A 19301-nucleotide genomic window follows, 5' to 3' on the forward strand; every position below is an offset into this window, starting at 1 on the left:
ATGTGATGTCAGAGTCTGATGTGAACAGGGAACTGGGGCTCAGGACACGGCTCTCTAAGGATGCTGAGGCTTTGGCGATGCTGGAGGTCAAGCCCATAACTTTGTGGTAGTGATGGAGCCAGGTAGGCAGGCTGGTGTAAGATCTTCCTGGTGCTGATGCTAAGACCACACTCTACTCTCACAGTGTCTCTTCAAAATGCTCTTTCTGATTTTCTATCCAGGAAGGTGACCCACGAGCTGGATTTACCAGCTTGCTCTGATTCTCAGCCTGGGGTGAGAAGGCATCATTGGCTAACAAACTGGCTTGGGTTGAAGGACTCATAAAACTAGACTAGTGATGGTGGTGCACACCTTTAATCCTAGTATTTTGAGAGGCAGAGGTCAGTGGATCTTTATGAGTTCAAGGCTAACCTGGTCTACAGAAAGAATTCCAGGACAGGGCTACATAGAGAAAGCCTGTTTAGAAAAACAAAACAAAATATATTAGTTCAGACATTCATGAAAAGTCCCCCAGGCCTCCTATGGCTCTACCTCCTGGAGGAGCTGTCCTACCCCTCATGTTGGCTCCAGAGACCCTCCTTGGGACGTCCTGGCAAGCTGTGTCCTCAGCGGAATAGTCTCTAGAACCCAAGCCTGAGTTTCCCTTGAACCCACCTTTCCACTTCTGCTATTTCATCCCCAACCTTATCCACCAAAGCCTCATCCCCAGCACATTCAACCTCTTGTTGCCCACCCTGCCTGAGGGCAAGGTTGTCTCAACCCCCAGGACACTCAGGCCTGGTCTAGCTCAGCACTATTTCCTGTTTGTTGAATGAATATGTAGACATATGCACACTTGGATGCTGAGTAAAACTCCTGTCTTGACCCTGCAGATCAAGGATGTTGTGGGCTATAATTCTTTGGGACACTGCTTCTTCACCGAAGATGGGCCAGAGGAACGCAACACTTTTGACCACTGCCTTGGCCTCCTTGTTAAGTCAGGGACCCTCCTCCCATCGGATCGGGATAGCAGGATGTGCAAAGTGATCACAGAGGACTCATACCCAGGATACATCCCCAAGCCCAGGCAGGACTGCAAGTAAGTGTACACATAGTACAGCAGGATATTCCCTACACTTGGGTCTGGAGGAGGGCGGGGAGAGGGGATGAGCATCCTACCTCAGGACCTTTAAAAGCTTACTTCTTACCTCTGCCTCCTTCTCAGAGTGAGGTACCAAAAGTAGCTCCTCCCCTCCTCCCTCCTCCCTCCTCCCTCCTCCCTCCTCTCTCCTCCCTCTTCTCTGAGCCTCACTAGAGCTGTTTGGTTTGGAGACCTGTGGCTCTATACCATATGGAATCTTGTAAACAGGAAACAGTTATCATATTAGCTCCCAACATGTGCCCATAGTACCTCAGTAATCTCTTTCTAACCAGAGAGAGACATGGTATCACAAAGAGACACCGAAAAGCAGAGATAGGGAGAAAAAAGAAAGAAAGAAACAGGCAGGAAAAACAGAAACAGACTGAGAGACACAGAACTACAGAGGCAGAGAAACAAAAGGAGAAATGAAGGGGAAATGCAGACACAGAGACAGAAAGACAGAGAAATGTGAAGAGGAGAGACAGAGTCACAGAGGAGAGACACAGACAGAGACAGAGAGACATACAGACACATCTCACCCTGCACAGACAACCTCCCTTAGACAGGTCTGCTTTCTTGAACTGAAATTCATGCTTCTGCAGAGGTACAAGCTACGCCTCATTTATCCATTTATCTCAACAGTGCTCAGGTTTAGATGTTCTGTCTTTTGGTGAGAAAGTGAAGTCATAAACGGATACACCAATGATCCATTAAGTCTTAGACAAGAGCCTCCACCAATATTGCTGCCTCACATGGGCTCTCCCACTGGGTAGCAGAGAGGGTGCTAGCAGTCCTTGCTATGACTGTCTTCAACTACCCTCTTCTCCCTGCAGTGCTGTGTCCACTTTTTGGATGGCGAATCCCAACAACAATCTCATCAACTGTGCAGCTGCGGGGTCTGAGGTAAGCAGAAACAAGCAAGGCGGGGCTGGCAGAGGCTGCCCTGTAAATGCTATGTTTAGAGCTCAAGACCACTCCTCCGTGTGACTGGAGATGGGGAGTCCTGTGACTTGGTTTTAAATACCAATTCAGCCTGTCACTTCATAACCCTGGTGACCATAGCTAATAAGTCATTTATTTTGGCTTGTGGTATAAGGGATACAGTCCATAGTAGGAGAGAAGGTATGGTGGCAGGAGTCACTTGTGGCTATGACAGTGAGAGTTTGTATACACCTGGGTGTATCAGGAAAGAGTAGGAGGGGCTGGAGAAATGGCTCCATGGTTTAAAGTATTTGTTTTTGCAGAGGGTCCAATTTTGATTTCCAGCTTCCACATGGTGGCTCAAAATCATCCATAACTCTAGTTTCGGGGAACCCTATGTTTTCTTCTGACCTCTGTGGGTACCAGGCACACATGTGGTATACAGACATACTAAGAACCAAACACTCATACACATAAAACATTAAAATAAAATAAAAAAAACATTTTAGAAAACAGAGAGGCTGGAGAGATGGCTCAGTGTTAAGAGCATTCACTGCTCTTCCAAAGGTCCTGAGTTCGAATTCCGGCAACCACATGGTGGCTCACAACCATCTGTAATGGGATCTGATGCTCTCTTCTGGTGTGTCTGAAGACATCTACAGTGTACTTATAACGAATAAATAAATAAATAAATGAATAAATAAATAAATGAATAAATAAATCTATCTTAAAAAATAAACCAGAGAAGGCAGGAAGTAGAGCCGTGTTATAATCCTTAAGCCCCACCTCCAATGACCCACATCCACCATTTTTCTCTTCCTCTTCTAAAGGTTTCACTACCTCCAAAAGCAGAGCTATAGACCAAGTGTTCAAACACATGACCCTGTGGGGAACATTTCATGGCAGAGTACTAAATAATTTTGTACAGTAATTCATTAGAGAATGAGTCCTTTTGCCTTAGGATGGTACCTGGTACTTTGTCAGTGCTATGAGCTAACACCAAGTGATTCTATCATAAAGGGTACGCTCTGGGCTAGTGTGGAAGCTAAGACAGGAGACCTAGTATGTCTGAAGCCCCACATAGCTGGGTGGTAGCAGATAGGCAACAAGCATCATGTTCTGCTCCAACGGCCTTGATCTAACCCAGTTCTCCCCTGCTGCTGGTTTTGCTTGAGGCCTTGACCCTGTCTCTTGTTCTTTCTGGGTCTTAGTTTTGAGATCTCTAAGGAAAGCTACTATCATTTGCTTTCGGAATTCTATCTATCAGTAGTCTAACCTCGACGTGACCCACTAACTCAGACAATGCAGAGAACAAGGCTGATGTGAAGAGTGAGAGCTTTCAAGGTGGACCCCACAAATTACAGTAGCCTCAAATTTTCCTTTTATCCAAGCATAGGACCACATGGACATGTTTGGTGGTGTACGGTGTTCAGTCAAGCACTGGACCACATGGATTTGTTTGGTGGTTATGGTGTCCAAATACTGAACCACTTGGATGTGTGTGATGATGACTTGTTCTGGTCACAGTACTGCATCCACTACCCCAGCCTGAGCCTCAATCAGGAACTCACTGCCACTAATTTCTGTGTCTTTTTCCTGTGCCTGTCCCAACAGGAAACTGGGTTTTGGTTCATTTTTCACCATGTGCCGACAGGCCCCTCCGTGGGGATGTACTCCCCAGGTTATTCTGAGCACATCCCACTGGGGAAGTTCTACAACAACCGAGCACATTCTAACTACCGGGTAAGTCTTTCTGTGCTGTGTCACTACGGCCAGTCTGTTCATTCCCCTGCCCCAACCTGCGGATGATTAGAGCCTGGAAGAGCTGCACTCTCATTGTGGGTCCAGAGCAGCCTTCCAAAGCCTGCAGGTCACCCACGACAAATTCCTGTGGGGCAGTGCCTCATCCCAGCATCTGTATAGCCAAAGGAGCAAGGCGTGCCTTCACCCCAGCGTCCACTCCCAGAAGATGCTGGGTTGGATGTCAGACTTGATTTTGTGATCCTGATGTGGGCATCAGTGATATTCACTATGAAATGAGGCCTGGCCATGAACTACAGGAGGATTGGATGTGGTTCTGAGTGGCGCTGGCATCCAAGACTTCCTCCTTTCTTTCTGGGGAGTAGGTGGCTCCATCTGGGCAGTGTTAGGTCAGTAGGTGGAAAACGAGAAACTTCTTGACCACTTCATTTATCACCCTCCTTTCCTAAGTACCAATGCAAGCCCTGCTTCAAGCTAGGGTATAGAGCAAAAAGGAGAAGCACTGAGATGGCTGGGCCCCAATACGTCAAGAACCTTCCCATAGGAGCAATAATTAAGACTGGAGCCACTGGACACACCACGAGAGCTTGGAATAAGGCTGAGATAAGCATGACCCCCTGTGTCTCTAGGATATAGGGATGATGAGAAGACAAAGTGGTATCTGGTCTAATTCTTAATAGTACACCCAGGGGACTGCCAGAGAGGAACAGGTGATATCCAGAGTCAAGAAAAGCTATTTCAGAGAGCTAGTGAGATAGCTCAGTATTTAAGGTTCTTGCTGTGCACACACAAAAGCAAAAGTACATGCCTGTAACTACATTGATGGGAAAGCAGAGATAGGCAAATCCCAAAGCCTATGGCCAGCCAGATAGCCAGGGAACTCCAGGTTCAATGAAGGACTATCTATCAAAATAATAACAACAATAGAAAGCAATAGAAGTCACTTGTTATCCACCTCTGGTCTCCTCATTCACCTACACAAACCAAACCTGTTTCAAAAATATTGAACCTGGGAGAAGGCCCAAAAAGTAGGAACATATGTTCAGAACAGATCCATGCTGAAACTCGGGAGGGAAGAAGACAAAAGCCAGTGATGAGGAGAGAGCCATGAGGAGGGGAGAGGAGGCACTTCTTAGTCATGTCTTAGAGACTAAGCAGGGGGACGATTCCAGAGGCAATGGCAGTAATCTGGAGGTGAGTTTGTGGTTGGATGTTGTGCTGCCCCATGCAGAGGCAGGCGCTTAGATCGTATCACTGTCAGAGCAGGACAGAAAACACATTGACCTCTTGTTGGGACCCACCATTCCCTGGACCCTCAAGATTTCCTGCTTGAAAGAGAAGGTCCACAGGACTGGGAAGGAAAAGGGGATGAGGTAGGAAGTAATGCAGTCAAAAACAACGTCTCTAATAGGAAGACAAGTCAGAGTCAAGGGCATAGATGTGTGTAGGACGATTTAGCACTTGTGAGGACAGAAGGGGCTCTAATACTCTGAGATAGGCAGGGAGAAATGGGAGAATCTACAGCTGGACCAGCTTGTCAGTCTGAGCAGAGAGTACAGGGTCTACATCCTGGACGCTTCTATCCAGGAATACTGACACCACGCCCACCTCAGGCAGTCATGTAATCATTTCTCGGGCATTTTGTACAGTCACCACAGCTGTTCTGTGAAGCAGGTATCCTTAGCCAACTTTACAGATAATGACTGGCCAAAGAGGTGAGGGGACTTGCCAATGTCAGTGTGTGAGACCAGAGCCAAGAGTGTAGCTCATATCATCACTGTTGTGAAGTTAAAGCCAGCTGGAGAACAAGTAGGAGCTTGGACGCACAGCTGGTATGAACCTTCTAAGAGGCCAGGAGGATCTACAAGTGAAAGGGACTGGATGCTGGCCTCCAGGACTTCCACCTCTATTCCAACCCACCTTGTGTCTGCAAAGTGGGCAGCTTTGGCAACAAAGAAGAAAACCAGGTTCAGAGCTGGAGATGTAGCTCAGTTGGTAAAAGTGTTTGCCAGGTGTACATGAAGCCCTGGGTTTGTGTACAGACTAGACATGGTCCCACACACCTGTAATCCCAACATGCTAAAAGCTGAAGCAAGAGAATTAGAAATTCAACGTCATCTTTGACTACCCGGTTACATGAAGCCCTGTCTCTTTAAAAAAGAGTTAACCTTTCTCAAGCCAAGTAGGAACTGAAACAGGCTGTAGGAAGTCACCAACTCTCACACGATGGGAAAGAGAGACAAGTTCAGTCAGTATTCCATTTGGACATCTGTGACACATTTCTGAGTGCACTGTGGTAGTCCTTGTTTGGGAGTCTGGGATAGGAACTCCGCAAAGTGGTGTGAGTTCTGTATACGGAATTGGCTATGTAGCCCCAGATTAGACACTCTGAAACCCTAGTTTAGGGAAGCTGGAGAGATAGTTCAGAGTTTAAGAGAACTGGCTGCTCTTGTAGAGGTCCTGTGTCTAATTCCCAGCAACCACAGTGTGGCTCAGAACTATCTATGATGTGATCTGATATCCTCTTAGATATCTTGTAGATAGAGCATATATATAAAACAAATAAATAAATCTTTTTAAAAAACCTAGTTTATTCATCTACACACAAACACACACACACACACACACACACACACACACACACACACACACACACACACACACACATAGGTCTGCTTGTCCCAATATGGTCAGAGAAATGCAGAATGACACTGACTTTCTCCAGCTCTCACTGTAGACCGTAGTCCATGAACATAGTCTAAGACCTACGTGGGTTTATGGGCATATTCAAAAGCATGTCTCTAGGCTGGGGTAAGAAGATGACTGTGAGCACTGCTAGTAGCTAATGTGTCCTTTGTCCCCAGGCTGGCATGATCATAGACAATGGAGTCAAGACCACTGAGGCCTCAGCCAAGGACAAGCGGCCCTTCCTCTCCATCATCTCTGCCAGGTAATAACCCCTGGGAAAACTTGTCCCTTGGGACCTCTTGGCTCGATGCCTTTCCTCCTGCTTCAGCCATACATTTCTTCTCCGTAGCTGGCACTGAGCCAGTTGCTGAGATACAGCCCTGTGCTAGAAATCTAAACTAACTGAATTAGCATTCAGGCTCCAGGAGCTAAAGGGAAACTGAAATTCCTAGCATTTTCCAGATCCCTCCACACAGCCAGGGCCATAAAACAGGAGTGGCCAGAGCTGTGACATGATGGGCAGGGATACAGAGGTGATCAGAAAGGAAGGGTGTACTGCCACTTTGATGGTAAGGAATCTGATAGCCAGGCTGACAAGTCAACGTCAGAGCTTAGCTGAAGACCAAAGGCTGCTTTTAAAAGGTTGTTGTCAAGGCTGGATGGGGTGGTACATGCCTTTAACTCCTTTCGTTCTGCACCCGAGAGGCAGAAGCAAGCAGATCTCTGCAAGTTCAAGGTCAGCATGGTCTGCACAGTCTGTTATAGGCTACCCAAGGCTACATAATAAGAACCTATCTACATAATAAGAACAAACAAAAAAAGTGTTGTCAAAACTTCAAGGCCATTAGCAACAGTGGGACCCCTTGTCTGTCTCCTGCATGGAACAGGGCCCTAGAAATGTAACTCCCTGCCTCTAGGAGAAACTCAGAGCTGTTCATGACATAGCCAATAAATATCTGTTGAGTCAGAGATATCTGGGACCTGTAAGTGGAAAGCAGTTTACAGAGCTCAGAAAAAATACTCCCTGTATCCTCCCACACTCCAGGTACAGCCCTCACCAGGATGCAGACCCACTGAAACCCCGAGAACCAGCCATTATCCGACACTTCACCGCCTACAAGAACCAGGATCATGGAGCCTGGCTGCGGGGTGGGGATGTGTGGCTGGACAGCTGTCGGTAAGTCTGGAAAGGGAGGTGATGCTGCTACAAAAGAGGCTTGATGTTCCTGTCCTAGACTGAAGAGGGAGCAAGGTAGAGAGGATTCTAAACATACTGATATTTAGCTTTCTGCTCCCCCTGCAAGACAAGGGTATAGGATGGCAGCAGACAGTGACCAGGAGAAGAAGAAACCACACAGCAGCATGCTAGATTGGCCAACAGTGCTGGGCACTACGGGTTACTCTCTTTCATGGTTACATGGGTGATCAATTCAGGAAATGAAAAGGGAGTCATGGTCCTGGCTACTCACTGTGTGCCTAAACTTTGGCCTTATTTCTTTCTCACTGTATTTCTCAAGGATGCAAATTTTAAAAAAAGAATGCAAAATCCTAACTCTATTGATGATTAGTTGAGGCTCAGTTAGTGAGCATCTTAAGCTGCATAGCTATAGCTAATACGTGGAGAGAGAGAGAAAGAGAGAGAGAGAGAGAGAGAGAGAGTTGATGCTTAAGGCTGTTAGACTCTATGCCCAACAAAAAGATCCAAAAACATTGATTTATGGTGTAAAGTCCTCAGACGTCTGATGCCAAACATGTTTCTCCTTCTGCAAGAAAATGATGAATCACCCTGCCAATAGGGGCTTATCCTCCACCAGACAGTTTACGGAAGCCCAGAGTCTGGCTGGCATCAGGGCTGTGGTCCAACAAATAGAAAGAGTTGACATGGTCTGGAGATGACAGAATGATCTCTTCCAGGACTTTAGGTATTAATCCAGTGTGACTGTGGGGAAGTTAGGGAGGTTCTAGTATCCCTGGATGCAGGCAAGGGTGGAAGAGGTTACTCCTAGAAGTGGTAAACTAGACAGCCAACTGGAATACCACACTCTAGTTCTGGTGGGAAAGAATCAGAGATAAGGAAAGTGTGGATAAGCCCTAAACTTCAGCATAGTGAGTAAGTGTGGGTGGGGAGCTGTGTTTTAAGATGTGTTGAGTTGAAAATTCTCACAAAGTATGCAGTAAAAAATGTCCCAAATCTTCCAAAGACAAGATAGGACAAATGTTTGGTTTTAGAGTTACCCAGATGGGTGGAAAGAGGAGTTATGAATGTCTGTAATGTCCCTAGGGTGACAATGGAGTATGAAGGGACCACAGCAAAATACCAGGTGATACCAGAGATGAGGAAAGCTGGGACAAGGATTAAAAGAGAGCAGGAGAGCTTGGTACTCTACATGAGATTTGATCGATTGGTTTGGCTAGATAGATCTTTGAAGAGGGAACTCAGGATGCTGAAAGAAAGCTCAACTGAAGTGTGCTGGGAACAGGAGAGCTTGTAGAACCAGGATTAGCCTAGTGTGACTGAAATAGAAGGGAACAGGGATGACTTGGGGCTTCTGTGCCAGAGCAAGACCTGGGCTTGGGCTCATAGGAGATGTGAAGCCACTAGAGACTCAAGCAGTGCAGGAGGTGCATGAAAATGGCGCCTGGGGGAGATGAGCCTCTTGGGGTGTACTGGACAAGAGGGAAGAGGAGGAACAAAGGAAATGAAGGCACCACAGACCTAAGGTCCTATTCCTTCATGAGCCTATTTGAGTTACTTACTATGGCTAAGAATAGTCCCTATATAACCTACCTTTAGTAGTGCTGGCCTTGGGGTGAGAAAGCACAGCCACCCCATCACCCACCTCCTGCCATTTCTTCTGATCGACCCCACAGGCCCTCTGCTAGAGAGGCCTGTGAGACCCCGTCCTCCTGTAGCTAAAGCTCCATGTCCTCATGTGCTGAGTCATTGTGGACCCATGCCAATGTCTTCTAGCTCTTTACCCACCACTCCAAGGAATACCAAATCTGTGAGGAGGAACCAGAATACCCATTTGCTGTGTAAAGTGGAAAATTATGATTCCCTCAGCAAAACTCCAACCTCAATGTCCAAGTAGACTAGTGACAAAGGAGAGTCCTTCCTTCTGCAACCTCATTGACTATGGAGTAAGAACATGGGCTGACTATCTGCTCTTGTCCCTAGGTTTGCTGATAATGGCATCGGTCTGACCCTGGCCAGGTAAGAGTGACTGCTGTTGTGACTGGTCTTTTGTGGGAGTTTATATTTGGACATCTCATTTTGAACATCTCCTCTCTGCAGTGGTGGAACCTTCCCATATGATGATGGCTCGAAGCAGGAGATAAAGAACAGCTTGTTTGTTGGCGAGAGTGGCAATGTGGGCACAGAAATGATGGACAACAGGATCTGGGGCCCAGGTGGCTTGGACCACAGTGGAAGGACCCTCCCTATTGGCCAGTAGGTTTGCAATGGTGGGAACTGCCCTTTGTGTGTGTGTATGTGTATGTGTGGGGGTGGGTGTTGAGTCATAGCCATGGAAAGAAAGAAGTCAATGGGTGACTATTTGTTGACTGAATTTTTCTGCTCTCTATCAACCTGCAATGTATAATAGTTGGGGCACAATGAGGAGAGAACATACTATAGACTAGATTCCAAAGAGCATACAACCATCAGATGGCCAGGGGAACATGGTGTCTAGAAGGAGGGATTCTGAATCCCCTTAGCAACTCACTTGAAGTCTTTCACTTTTGATTATTCCAAAGAGGCAATTAGGATGAGCAGAGATAATCAAACCTCCAGCCTTGTCTTCTTGCACATCTCAAGGCAGCCATGCATGCAAGAGGCTATGTTTGTTCCACTGAGGCCCTAGAATTAGTTTAGTCTTCTTTTTATGAAAATAACAGTTTTTGCTGCTAGAATCAGGACAGAAACATATAGACTGAAACCTTCAACCTGGGTGCAATGGGTCTTCCAAATTATGCCCTAGAGGCAAACACAGAGGCATTCACCTGGTCCTCTTGACCAATCTACCAAGAAGCCCTTGCTTCCATTTTAAGAGATATGGAAGACCCTTTTATTTATAGGTGACTCAAGTCTGAATTTCTAGAATTTTTTTTTTACCAACCCCCAGGGACAAGATATTCCAGTGACTTCCAGAGGTATCTATAGTAGCCTGACAGACTCAGACAGGTTTCTCGCAGTGCCTTTGAGAGAAGAGACCTAGGAAGGACTGTGCAATTTTAATTGAGGTAGATAGGATCTTAAGCATATGGTTTATGTAGAACTAGCAAAAATGTGCTGCCTGAACACCTTAACTGAAAAAATGCATGGATGCACCCCATGAGAACCAGGACCCAAGGCGATGGCATCATTGCTTGCTAATATAAAAATATGGAAACACAAGGGGGTTTGGGGGTGAGTAGAAACTTCTTGGGAGTCATATGCAATATCTGGGAGCCTGAATAGAAGACTAGGGACAGCTTGGGACAGAACCCTCAGGTGCTTCCTTTTCTATCTTTATTCCCTTGTTTCTCTATGTTCCCTATGGAAGAGAAGGGAAGGGACCAAGCCAGAAGCAGAGACATGGGTATAAACAAACATTCACCCAATGGGCCTTCCTTTCACATACCCTGCTCAAGAGTTTCAAGTCAATGGGAGAGGTAGCTCTGAGGCCCTCCTCCCTGCTCTATGTCACTGATTCTTCCCTGGTCCCTCCATGTCTCCCAGCTTCCACCTCTTCCCACTTCCTTCCTGCTGCTTGCCAGCATCAGACCTTCTCAGAGGCCCTGTGTGTCAGTCTGAGGTCTTGCTTTTCCAGCAGAAGCTGCCTTTGCCTCTGGCAATGCTTAAAAAGTTGCACTGTAATTCTTTTCTATCATTGCCTATTCTCTGTATTTCTGTTCCTATTTCCCAAACCCAGCACATTGCCAGTGGGTAGGCTTACAGAGGAAACACATCTGGCTCTTAATCTGATTAAATTGTCATAGCAACTAAAAGTAGGGCGATAGTGACTAACAGTGCTCCCCTCCCAAGGGACAGAATATTGGCAGTCTCTAGAAGTATTTACAGTATTTTCCTAGTGACTGGACGCATTGATGGGAAGAGTAGAGAAACTGCCTAAACAGAGGTCTCTAAGCCAACTGCTTGATAGACGGCTATTTATCTACCAACTTACCATTCATTCAGCCAACTAATTGTCTATCATACCACTCATCTGCTCATCCAGCTGCTCACCACCTATTCATCCACCATCCATCTACCTACGAATTCTCCATCTATTCATCCATTCATTCATCTGCCTATCCGCCAGCATCCATCTACCCATCCATCCAACCCAATCCACCCACCCATTTATCCACCATCTATTCGTCTACCAAACATTATCCAGTCAATGCATCCCTACCATCCATCTATACAGACATTTACCCATTAATAATTCTTCCATTGACACTGTGTCCATACATATCTTCTCAGTGAATTAATTGACTTAATGATTTTCAGTGGAAGGAGTTTCTGGAGGTGGGGATGAGAAGCGATTTTACTCAGAAAATTTTCTTATCATTCAACCTCCAAAGAAGCAAACAACATGGCACTCAGAGGACACGTGATTTCCTTAACTCCACAGGAATTTTCCAATTAGAGGAATTCAGTTCTACGATGGCCCCATCAACATCCAGAACTGCACCTTCCGCAAGTTCGCAGCCCTCGAGGGCAGACACACTAGTGCCTTGGCCTTCCGCCTAAACAATGCCTGGCAAAGCTGTCCCCACAACAATGTGACCAACATTGCCTTTGAGGATGTCCCGGTGAGTATGGTGCCAGGACAGGCTCCTGGCACAGCCAGGCTTTGAGTGATGACTCACTTGTCCCCCACGGCTTGGAGATTGAGCTGTTGCCACCACCACAAGGGTGGAATAGCTTCCTCCAAGTAGACTGGACCATGTCCCAGTTTACTCTCTGCCCAAACTGGAAAAGTACAAGCTCAGGTCACAGCAAGAGGTCAAGTCTGGGTGATGCCCACTGGCCTTCCATCTGTACCTCAGTAAGAGCCTGGAGATGAACTCAGGTTTCTGAAGCTCTTCCTCCAGACCCTTGACACACTGGATGATGTGACCAGGCTACTTGAGTCGAAACAGATGGTCTCAAAACTCAAGCAGTGCCCAAGGGAAGTCTTCTGAAGACATTGTTTAATGTAGATGTAAACAGGGCCTTCCTGGGTGTAGATGTTGAAGGTGGAGGGAGCTAAGGGTCAGGAAAGCAGTCCAAGGCTGCCTGTGAGAACTGCTACTCCTCACTATCTACAGCAAACAACATATATAGCCTATATAGAGAAACAGTATCTATAGCTTGTGGTCTCCCAAACCATTCCCTCCTCTCACTCCTCTCTTCCTTGCCCTCCCCCTCCTCAGTTACTCCTCCTCCTTCCAGTCACTGCCTTTGCCTGTCTGCTCAGTCACAGATAGGGCGGCTGAGAGGATACAAAACTTAAGTTACATAATTTCTCCTCTCAGACCCCTGAGGGCCTGTAGGAGGTCAGTGACAGAGATATCCAATGGCTTTCACTGTGAGACTGTCCTCCTTAAACCCACCACACAAAAAAGCTCATCTACACACTCACACACAGGTACCCCCTACACACTGTACACACTTTCTCATACAAACACCTCCCCACCCCCACCCCTCCCAGCTCATTCTTCAGAGGCTTCAAGTTCAATCAATCCTAAGCCCCTCCTCTACCAGACCAGCCTCTAAGACAAACGACAACAGCCAAAACAGTGAGCAGAGCCAAAATTGTACACTAGTTTTTGGAGTTAAGGCACAGTGACACTCTGACTGTTTTTCGGGTCCCATGAGATGGTCAGCCATGCGGTTTCCTCTAGAGCCCAAGGGCAGCCTCTGTCTGACGGCTTTGTAATGTCAGCGGAAATTGGAAACTTTGCCCTGGCCTGATGACGGCTGCAGTTTCCGTTCACCTTCTGGCTCAGCCTTATTTTCCTGGGCTCTGTTCAGATTACTTCCAGAGTGTTCTTCGGAGAGCCCGGGCCCTGGTTCAACCAGCTGGACATGGATGGGGACAAGACATCTGTGTTCCATGATCTGGACGGCTCTGTGTCGGAGTATCCTGGCTCCTATCTCACTAAGGACGACAATTGGCTGGTTCGACACCCAGACTGCATCAACGTCCCAGACTGGAGAGGGGCCATCTGCAGCGGGCGCTATGCACAGGTGGGGATGCCACCCTAAGCCACTTGCTAGCTCACTCACCCAGTCACGTGACAAGGACTTGGAACGCCTGCTGTGTGTCCAGTTAGTTCTCTGTTTGGCCAAGAACGATGCTAACTGTTCCTTCCTTCCTTTTTCTGCCCCTCACTCCCATACCACAGGATTTTCACAGTCAACACTGTACTGGGGTCCTTCACGTCCGGTCCCAGGACTTACTAACTGTTGCTCTCCAGTTTACAAAATTGGAGCCTCAAAATCAACTTAGCTAAAAACCAGACTTCTATGATGATATTTTAGGAACTGTTTCAGTTGATACAAATAAAACCCTTCCTCCTGTCCTTTTTTAGGAATAGAAATATAATGCAAGCCATAGCTTTCCTAGTAGTTATGTTAAAAGGTTAAAAAGAGAGAAATTAATTCAATAATATTTTACATATATTCAAAATATTATCCTTTCAACATGTAATTAATATGGAAATTATTAATCAATTTTTTCTGTTCAGACTTTAAGCTTCCATATATATTTTATATTTCTAGTCCACTTATTTTTTAAGTATTTATTTTATGTGTATGAGTGTTTTGCCTGCATATCTATATATGCTCTCCATGCATGTAGGTGCCCACAGAGGAACTGGCATTAGGGATGGTTGCGAACCACTATGTAAGTGCTGGGATCTGAGCTCAGGTCCTCTGCAAGAGGAGCAAGCACTCTTAAGTGCTGCGCCGTCTCTGTGGCCCACTAGCCCATTCCTGTAGAAATGTTAGTGCTCCTCAAAGTAACACAGAGACCTACCAAAATAATCAAATTATGTTTTAATAGGAAGACATTTTTTCACTGCTTCTGTTTTGAAATTTATTGAGCAATTGCTTTTGTGATTTACATCTGCATTTTGTGATTTAAATGAATTAAAACAGCATTTTAGAACTGGTTCCTGGGCCACACTGTCTTCATGTCCAGGACTCAGTGTGCACATGTGACCCATGACTAACACATGAAACAGTGCTATACAATGTCTGGGGTGTAACAACCTGCAATTATTGCCATGACCCTGTGACAGTTACTGCCTTTACTTGGATGAATGGGCAGTGAGTGAGTGAGTGAATAGATAGAGGCCAGAGAAAACTGCCCAATTAGGAAGAAGCACAATGGGGGAGGTAGGACAGAGAAGAAGGAAGTTTGTGAGTGAAGGTGTCTTCGTGACCATGGTGAGGATCCTTATCATCATGGTGGACCTCAGAAAGTGGAGTGTTAAGAGAATAGCTAAATGGAGATTTGGTGAAGGACTAGAGGTGGTGCCATGCTAAGAGGACAGGGGCAAGGTAGGCACAGAGTGCAGATGGGGGAAGGGTTGGCTTTAGCAAAAGGAGGGGCCCGGGGACAGGAAGTTGAGGCAGTTTTTTTCTGAACTAGAAGGTGAGGTCATGAGCTGAGAATCCAGGAATGGGCCTGAGAAGGAAGAACAGCCTGCAGAGAGCGATAAACAGCTGAAGGAGCTGCTGCAGGACGTGGGAAATGTTGACGAGAGGCATGCAGACAGACTGCCTAGCTGTGTGGAAAACCCTGTGGAGATTGACACAGTGCCTCTCTCCTAGGCTAGGGGATTTTCTCCACCTCAGCTGAGAGCCCTAGAAGCACTGGTGAAGGACAATGATCCAGGGCCAGGCTTCTGCCATATGTGTGGACGGGGCAAGGGCCAAGACAGCAGTGGAAATGATGGTCTACAGAAGAGGAGGAGAGGAGAGATTGTGGGTGGGAATCATGCCTACATAACTGAAGGGTGACAAACCATCAGGGAGCACCCACACCTCTAGCATTATCCACCTGGCCCAGGGGCTGAGGTAGAGAGCAAATGGGACAACATTCACAGACAAACTCTCAGAGTGAAGGCCTAGCTGTATCTGAAGTAGAGTTTGAATACACTCCTCCTAGGGGCCTGGTACTACAGGCCCTGACATCTCAACTGCTGGAGAGGAGGAGGCAGGAGGCTTGCAGGCTCATGGCCTGCCAGAGCTACACAGTGGGCTTTAAGACCAGCTTGGGCAGGCAACTTAATGAGACCTTCCTTGACTCAAAGAGTAAAAGGAGGCTGGGGGATACAGCTCAGTGCTGGAGTGCTCGCCCAGCATATGCACTGGTTAATGCCCTGTATTTAGTGCCCAGTATGGAAAAGGGAAAGAAAAGGAAGGAAGAGAGGAAGGGGTGATGAAGGAAGAAATAAAGGAGGGAAAAAGGAAAGAAGGAAGGAAGGGAGAAAGGAAAGGAAGGAAAGACAGAGTCTTCTCTCCCTTGTTCTTGTCCTTCCACACTTGCTTCCATTTTCTAGAGTTCACCATGTGCCTAGCAGTCAACTCCTAGCAGTTGCAGTGGTCACTCCTTCCGCAGAGATTGTTTTCTGGAAATCACAGAACATGCCAGCTAAGCTGCACAGTGCTATTTGGGCTGTGTCCGCCAGCCCCTTATTTGGTCTTCCTTTCATTCAGGCTCTGCAAAGAGACAGTACCTCTGAAAGTGCCCTCTGAGATCAGATGCTAGCCAGACCCTCTAGAACAATCCCTTATAACAGCCTCCTTGTTCGTTTCCTTTTTTGTGTTTTCAAAGATGTACATCCAGGCCTACAAAAGCAGCAATCTGCGCATGAAGATCATCAAGAACGACTTTCCCAGCCATCCCCTCTACCTGGAGGGGGCCCTCACCAGGAGCACCCACTACCAGCAGTATCAGCCTGTCATCACCCTGCAGAAGGGCTATACCATCCACTGGGACCAGACGGCCCCTGCTGAGCTTGCCATCTGGCTCATCAACTTCAACAAGTGCGTGAGAGCAGACAGGAAAGCACTACCCAGGACAGTGGTGCTGGCTAAAGCTCAGGCAGGGATAGTGAGAATGCCTCATTGAAAAATCCCGGGTTTACTATTCTTGATACTGTAGTCTAGATAATTGCTCAGGCTGATCCCTTTCACCCCTGTAAGAGGTACCCAGATAGGTTCTCATTACCCAGAGTTAAGAACCCAAGGGCACAGGCGGAAGCTGCATACAGGACCCACCTTTGTACAGAACAGCTAACCTCCTGGAGGCCTGGGGTGATTATCACTTGCCAAGTGAACAAAGACTGTATAGTGAGCTAATGAAATGATCGCCCAGCTCCTGGTATTACCACGTGCTCAGTAAATGGAAAAGGCATTGCTGATGTTATTTATAGAGAAGGGAGCAAAGCTTTATGAGGGCATCTTACCTTTTTGTTACTGCGGTGAGATAGCCTAACAGAAGCGACTTAAGGAAAGAAGGATTTATTTTGGGTCAGAGTTTAAGGTAAAGTCTGTCATGGTGAGGACATCACGTGGTCAGGAGCTCGAGTCAGCTGGTCACATTCTATCCCCAGTCAGGAAGCAGAGGGAGTTGACTGCTTCGTTTTATTTGGTCCAGGACCCTAGCTAATGGAATGATGTCATCCACATTTAGGGTGCCCGCCCCAATTAAGCTAATCAAGAAAATTCCTCACAGGCATGCTGAGAGACTAAGTATAGATAATTGCTCAAAGCTGAGACCAGGGGATTGTACCCTTTCTTAGGTGGTCTAAGGACCTGTCAAGTCCACCAATATAAACCACAGCAGAGAGGAAGAAGTTGGGTTAAGCACATCGGGTCAACTGTGTGTTTTCACATTCAAACATTTCCTACATGCACTGTGTTCCCATTGCTGTACTCCTGAGACAGACAGTTGCAGAAAATAGGGTGAAGGGCCCTCCAATCATCCTCTTTTAGAGCTAACCCTAGCCCTCAGTTGCTTATGCTCTTTAATCATAGCCCATTCAAAAGAATACCATTTTCCCAGCCAAAACCCACACAGAACACCTCTAGCTCATCCCTTGACTGCTCACAGGTCACCCATCCCAATGGCCCTCCTCAGTCACTGATGACCACTATCCATCCTTTTCTCCCTGAACACTTTGTACCTTAGTGATTATTCTTTCAAAACTTCTCACTAAGAATTCTTTGGCCCTATTCCTGTGGTGTGCTCAAGGGCCCTTGCCCAGTACTAACCCCACTTTCCTTTTTAGGGGTGACTGGATCCGAGTGGGGCTCTGCTACCCAAGAGGCACCACCTTTTCCATCCTTTCAGATGTTCACAATCGCCTGCTAAAGCAAACGTCCAAGACTGGGACCTTCGTGAGGACTCTGCAGATGGACAAAGTTGAGCAGAGCTATCCTGGCAGGAGCCACTACTACTGGGATGAGGATTCTGGGTAAGGAGGCCACTGTGGTATGTAGAAATGAGGCTCCTTCATTACGTATCTTGAGTCCCCCCCCGTAACCCTAAGAACTACAATGTAGTTTATGCTAATGAATACAGAATGCTTCCTTAAGCACTTTGACGCTAACACGAACCATGTTCTCAACCACTTAAAGACATCAAGACTTTGGGAGGGAAATAATGTCTCTATTAAGTCTGCAAGTGAATCATAGGGAAATTTTCAGAAAAAAGTAAAGGCAATAAACAAAAACAAATAAACAAACATGTTATGTTATCCATCCCCCAACCCAAACGGAACAAACGATATTCTAATTTAAAGATAGGAAAAGAAGACCCTGAGAGAGAAGGAGTGAATTGCTCTGGGGTCATACTACCTCAGCTGGATCTGAACCTAGAACTATCTCTACCCCAAGCCCTCCCACTTCTGCTAACTGGGTCCTGGTCAATGGAAACACAGTGGAAGCGAAGTGTCTGCATAAAGACATTAAGAAACTAGTGATCATTTCCCCTAAAAATAAATCTGTGGCCGAGATGATTCAGTCAGTCAAGCACTTGCTATGCAAACATGAGGACCTGAGTTCAGTCCCCTAGAACCTACTGAAAAAAAGATAGGTGCAGTGGCATGAAATTGTAATCCCAGAACTAGAGGTGGAGTGGAGTGGAAACATGTAGATTTCTGTACTCACAGCCAACCTAGTTTAATTTGAAAAGTCCAGGTAAAAATGAAAGTTCCTTTCTTAAAATTTAAAATGGCCAGCTCCTGAGATTGACACCAAGAGATGACATGTGGTTTTCACAATCATACATATACATACGTATCTGTATACACACACGCACACACACACACACACAAATATACACACACGCACACACACACACACACACACACACACACACACACACACACACACAACTCAGATTAATTGCTGAGGAAGTCCAGTATGCCCTAGCAGGATGGAGATGGACACAAAAGTCTTCTAAGGAGTAAGGTAAAAGATTATTTAATGGGCATTTTGCTTTTTTTTTTTTATGAGTAGAAAACAAAGTAGCTGCTCTCTTTCAAAAGAGTAATCAACTTGCCATAATTAGGGGTAAAATGAATATGGGCTGACTGAGAGGAGGGAATTCCAAGGTGGTGAATGAGCCCAGCTCGGCTCTAGCTATATTCTGTACAACTGGGTTTATCAGTTGCTACCCAAGGGAGTATCAGCAAATAATAAAATATGGCATAATGGAGTATGGCCCTAGATTCTTCCCTATCCCAGGGCCTCAGCGTTCAGTTCAGCTCACTGGGATATCCATAGGTTGTAGGTCAAGGTCAGAGCTGTGATTTGTGCAGAAGT

General features: G+C 46.4%; 1 protein-coding gene across 2 annotated transcripts in view; it reads left to right on the forward strand.

The window, feature by feature from the left end:
- The window catches only part of Cemip (cell migration inducing hyaluronidase 1), a 153763-nt gene that overhangs the window by 121982 nt on the left and 12480 nt on the right, over positions 1-19301 (forward strand). For both annotated transcript variants that reach the window (XM_032893289.1, XM_032893290.1), the window contains exons 14-24: positions 873-1078; positions 1954-2023; positions 3656-3784; positions 6667-6752; positions 7536-7667; positions 9669-9704; positions 9786-9941; positions 12109-12289; positions 13494-13709; positions 16306-16517; positions 17765-17950. In XM_032893289.1, the coding sequence (XP_032749180.1) occupies positions 873-1078; positions 1954-2023; positions 3656-3784; positions 6667-6752; positions 7536-7667; positions 9669-9704; positions 9786-9941; positions 12109-12289; positions 13494-13709; positions 16306-16517; positions 17765-17950 (1610 nt within the window). The remainder of the gene's footprint in view (positions 1-872; positions 1079-1953; positions 2024-3655; positions 3785-6666; positions 6753-7535; positions 7668-9668; positions 9705-9785; positions 9942-12108; positions 12290-13493; positions 13710-16305; positions 16518-17764; positions 17951-19301) is intronic.

The sequence above is a fragment of the Rattus rattus genome, chromosome 2 (assembly GCF_011064425.1).
Source record: "Rattus rattus isolate New Zealand chromosome 2, Rrattus_CSIRO_v1, whole genome shotgun sequence".
Lineage (NCBI taxonomy): Eukaryota > Metazoa > Chordata > Mammalia > Rodentia > Muridae > Rattus > Rattus rattus.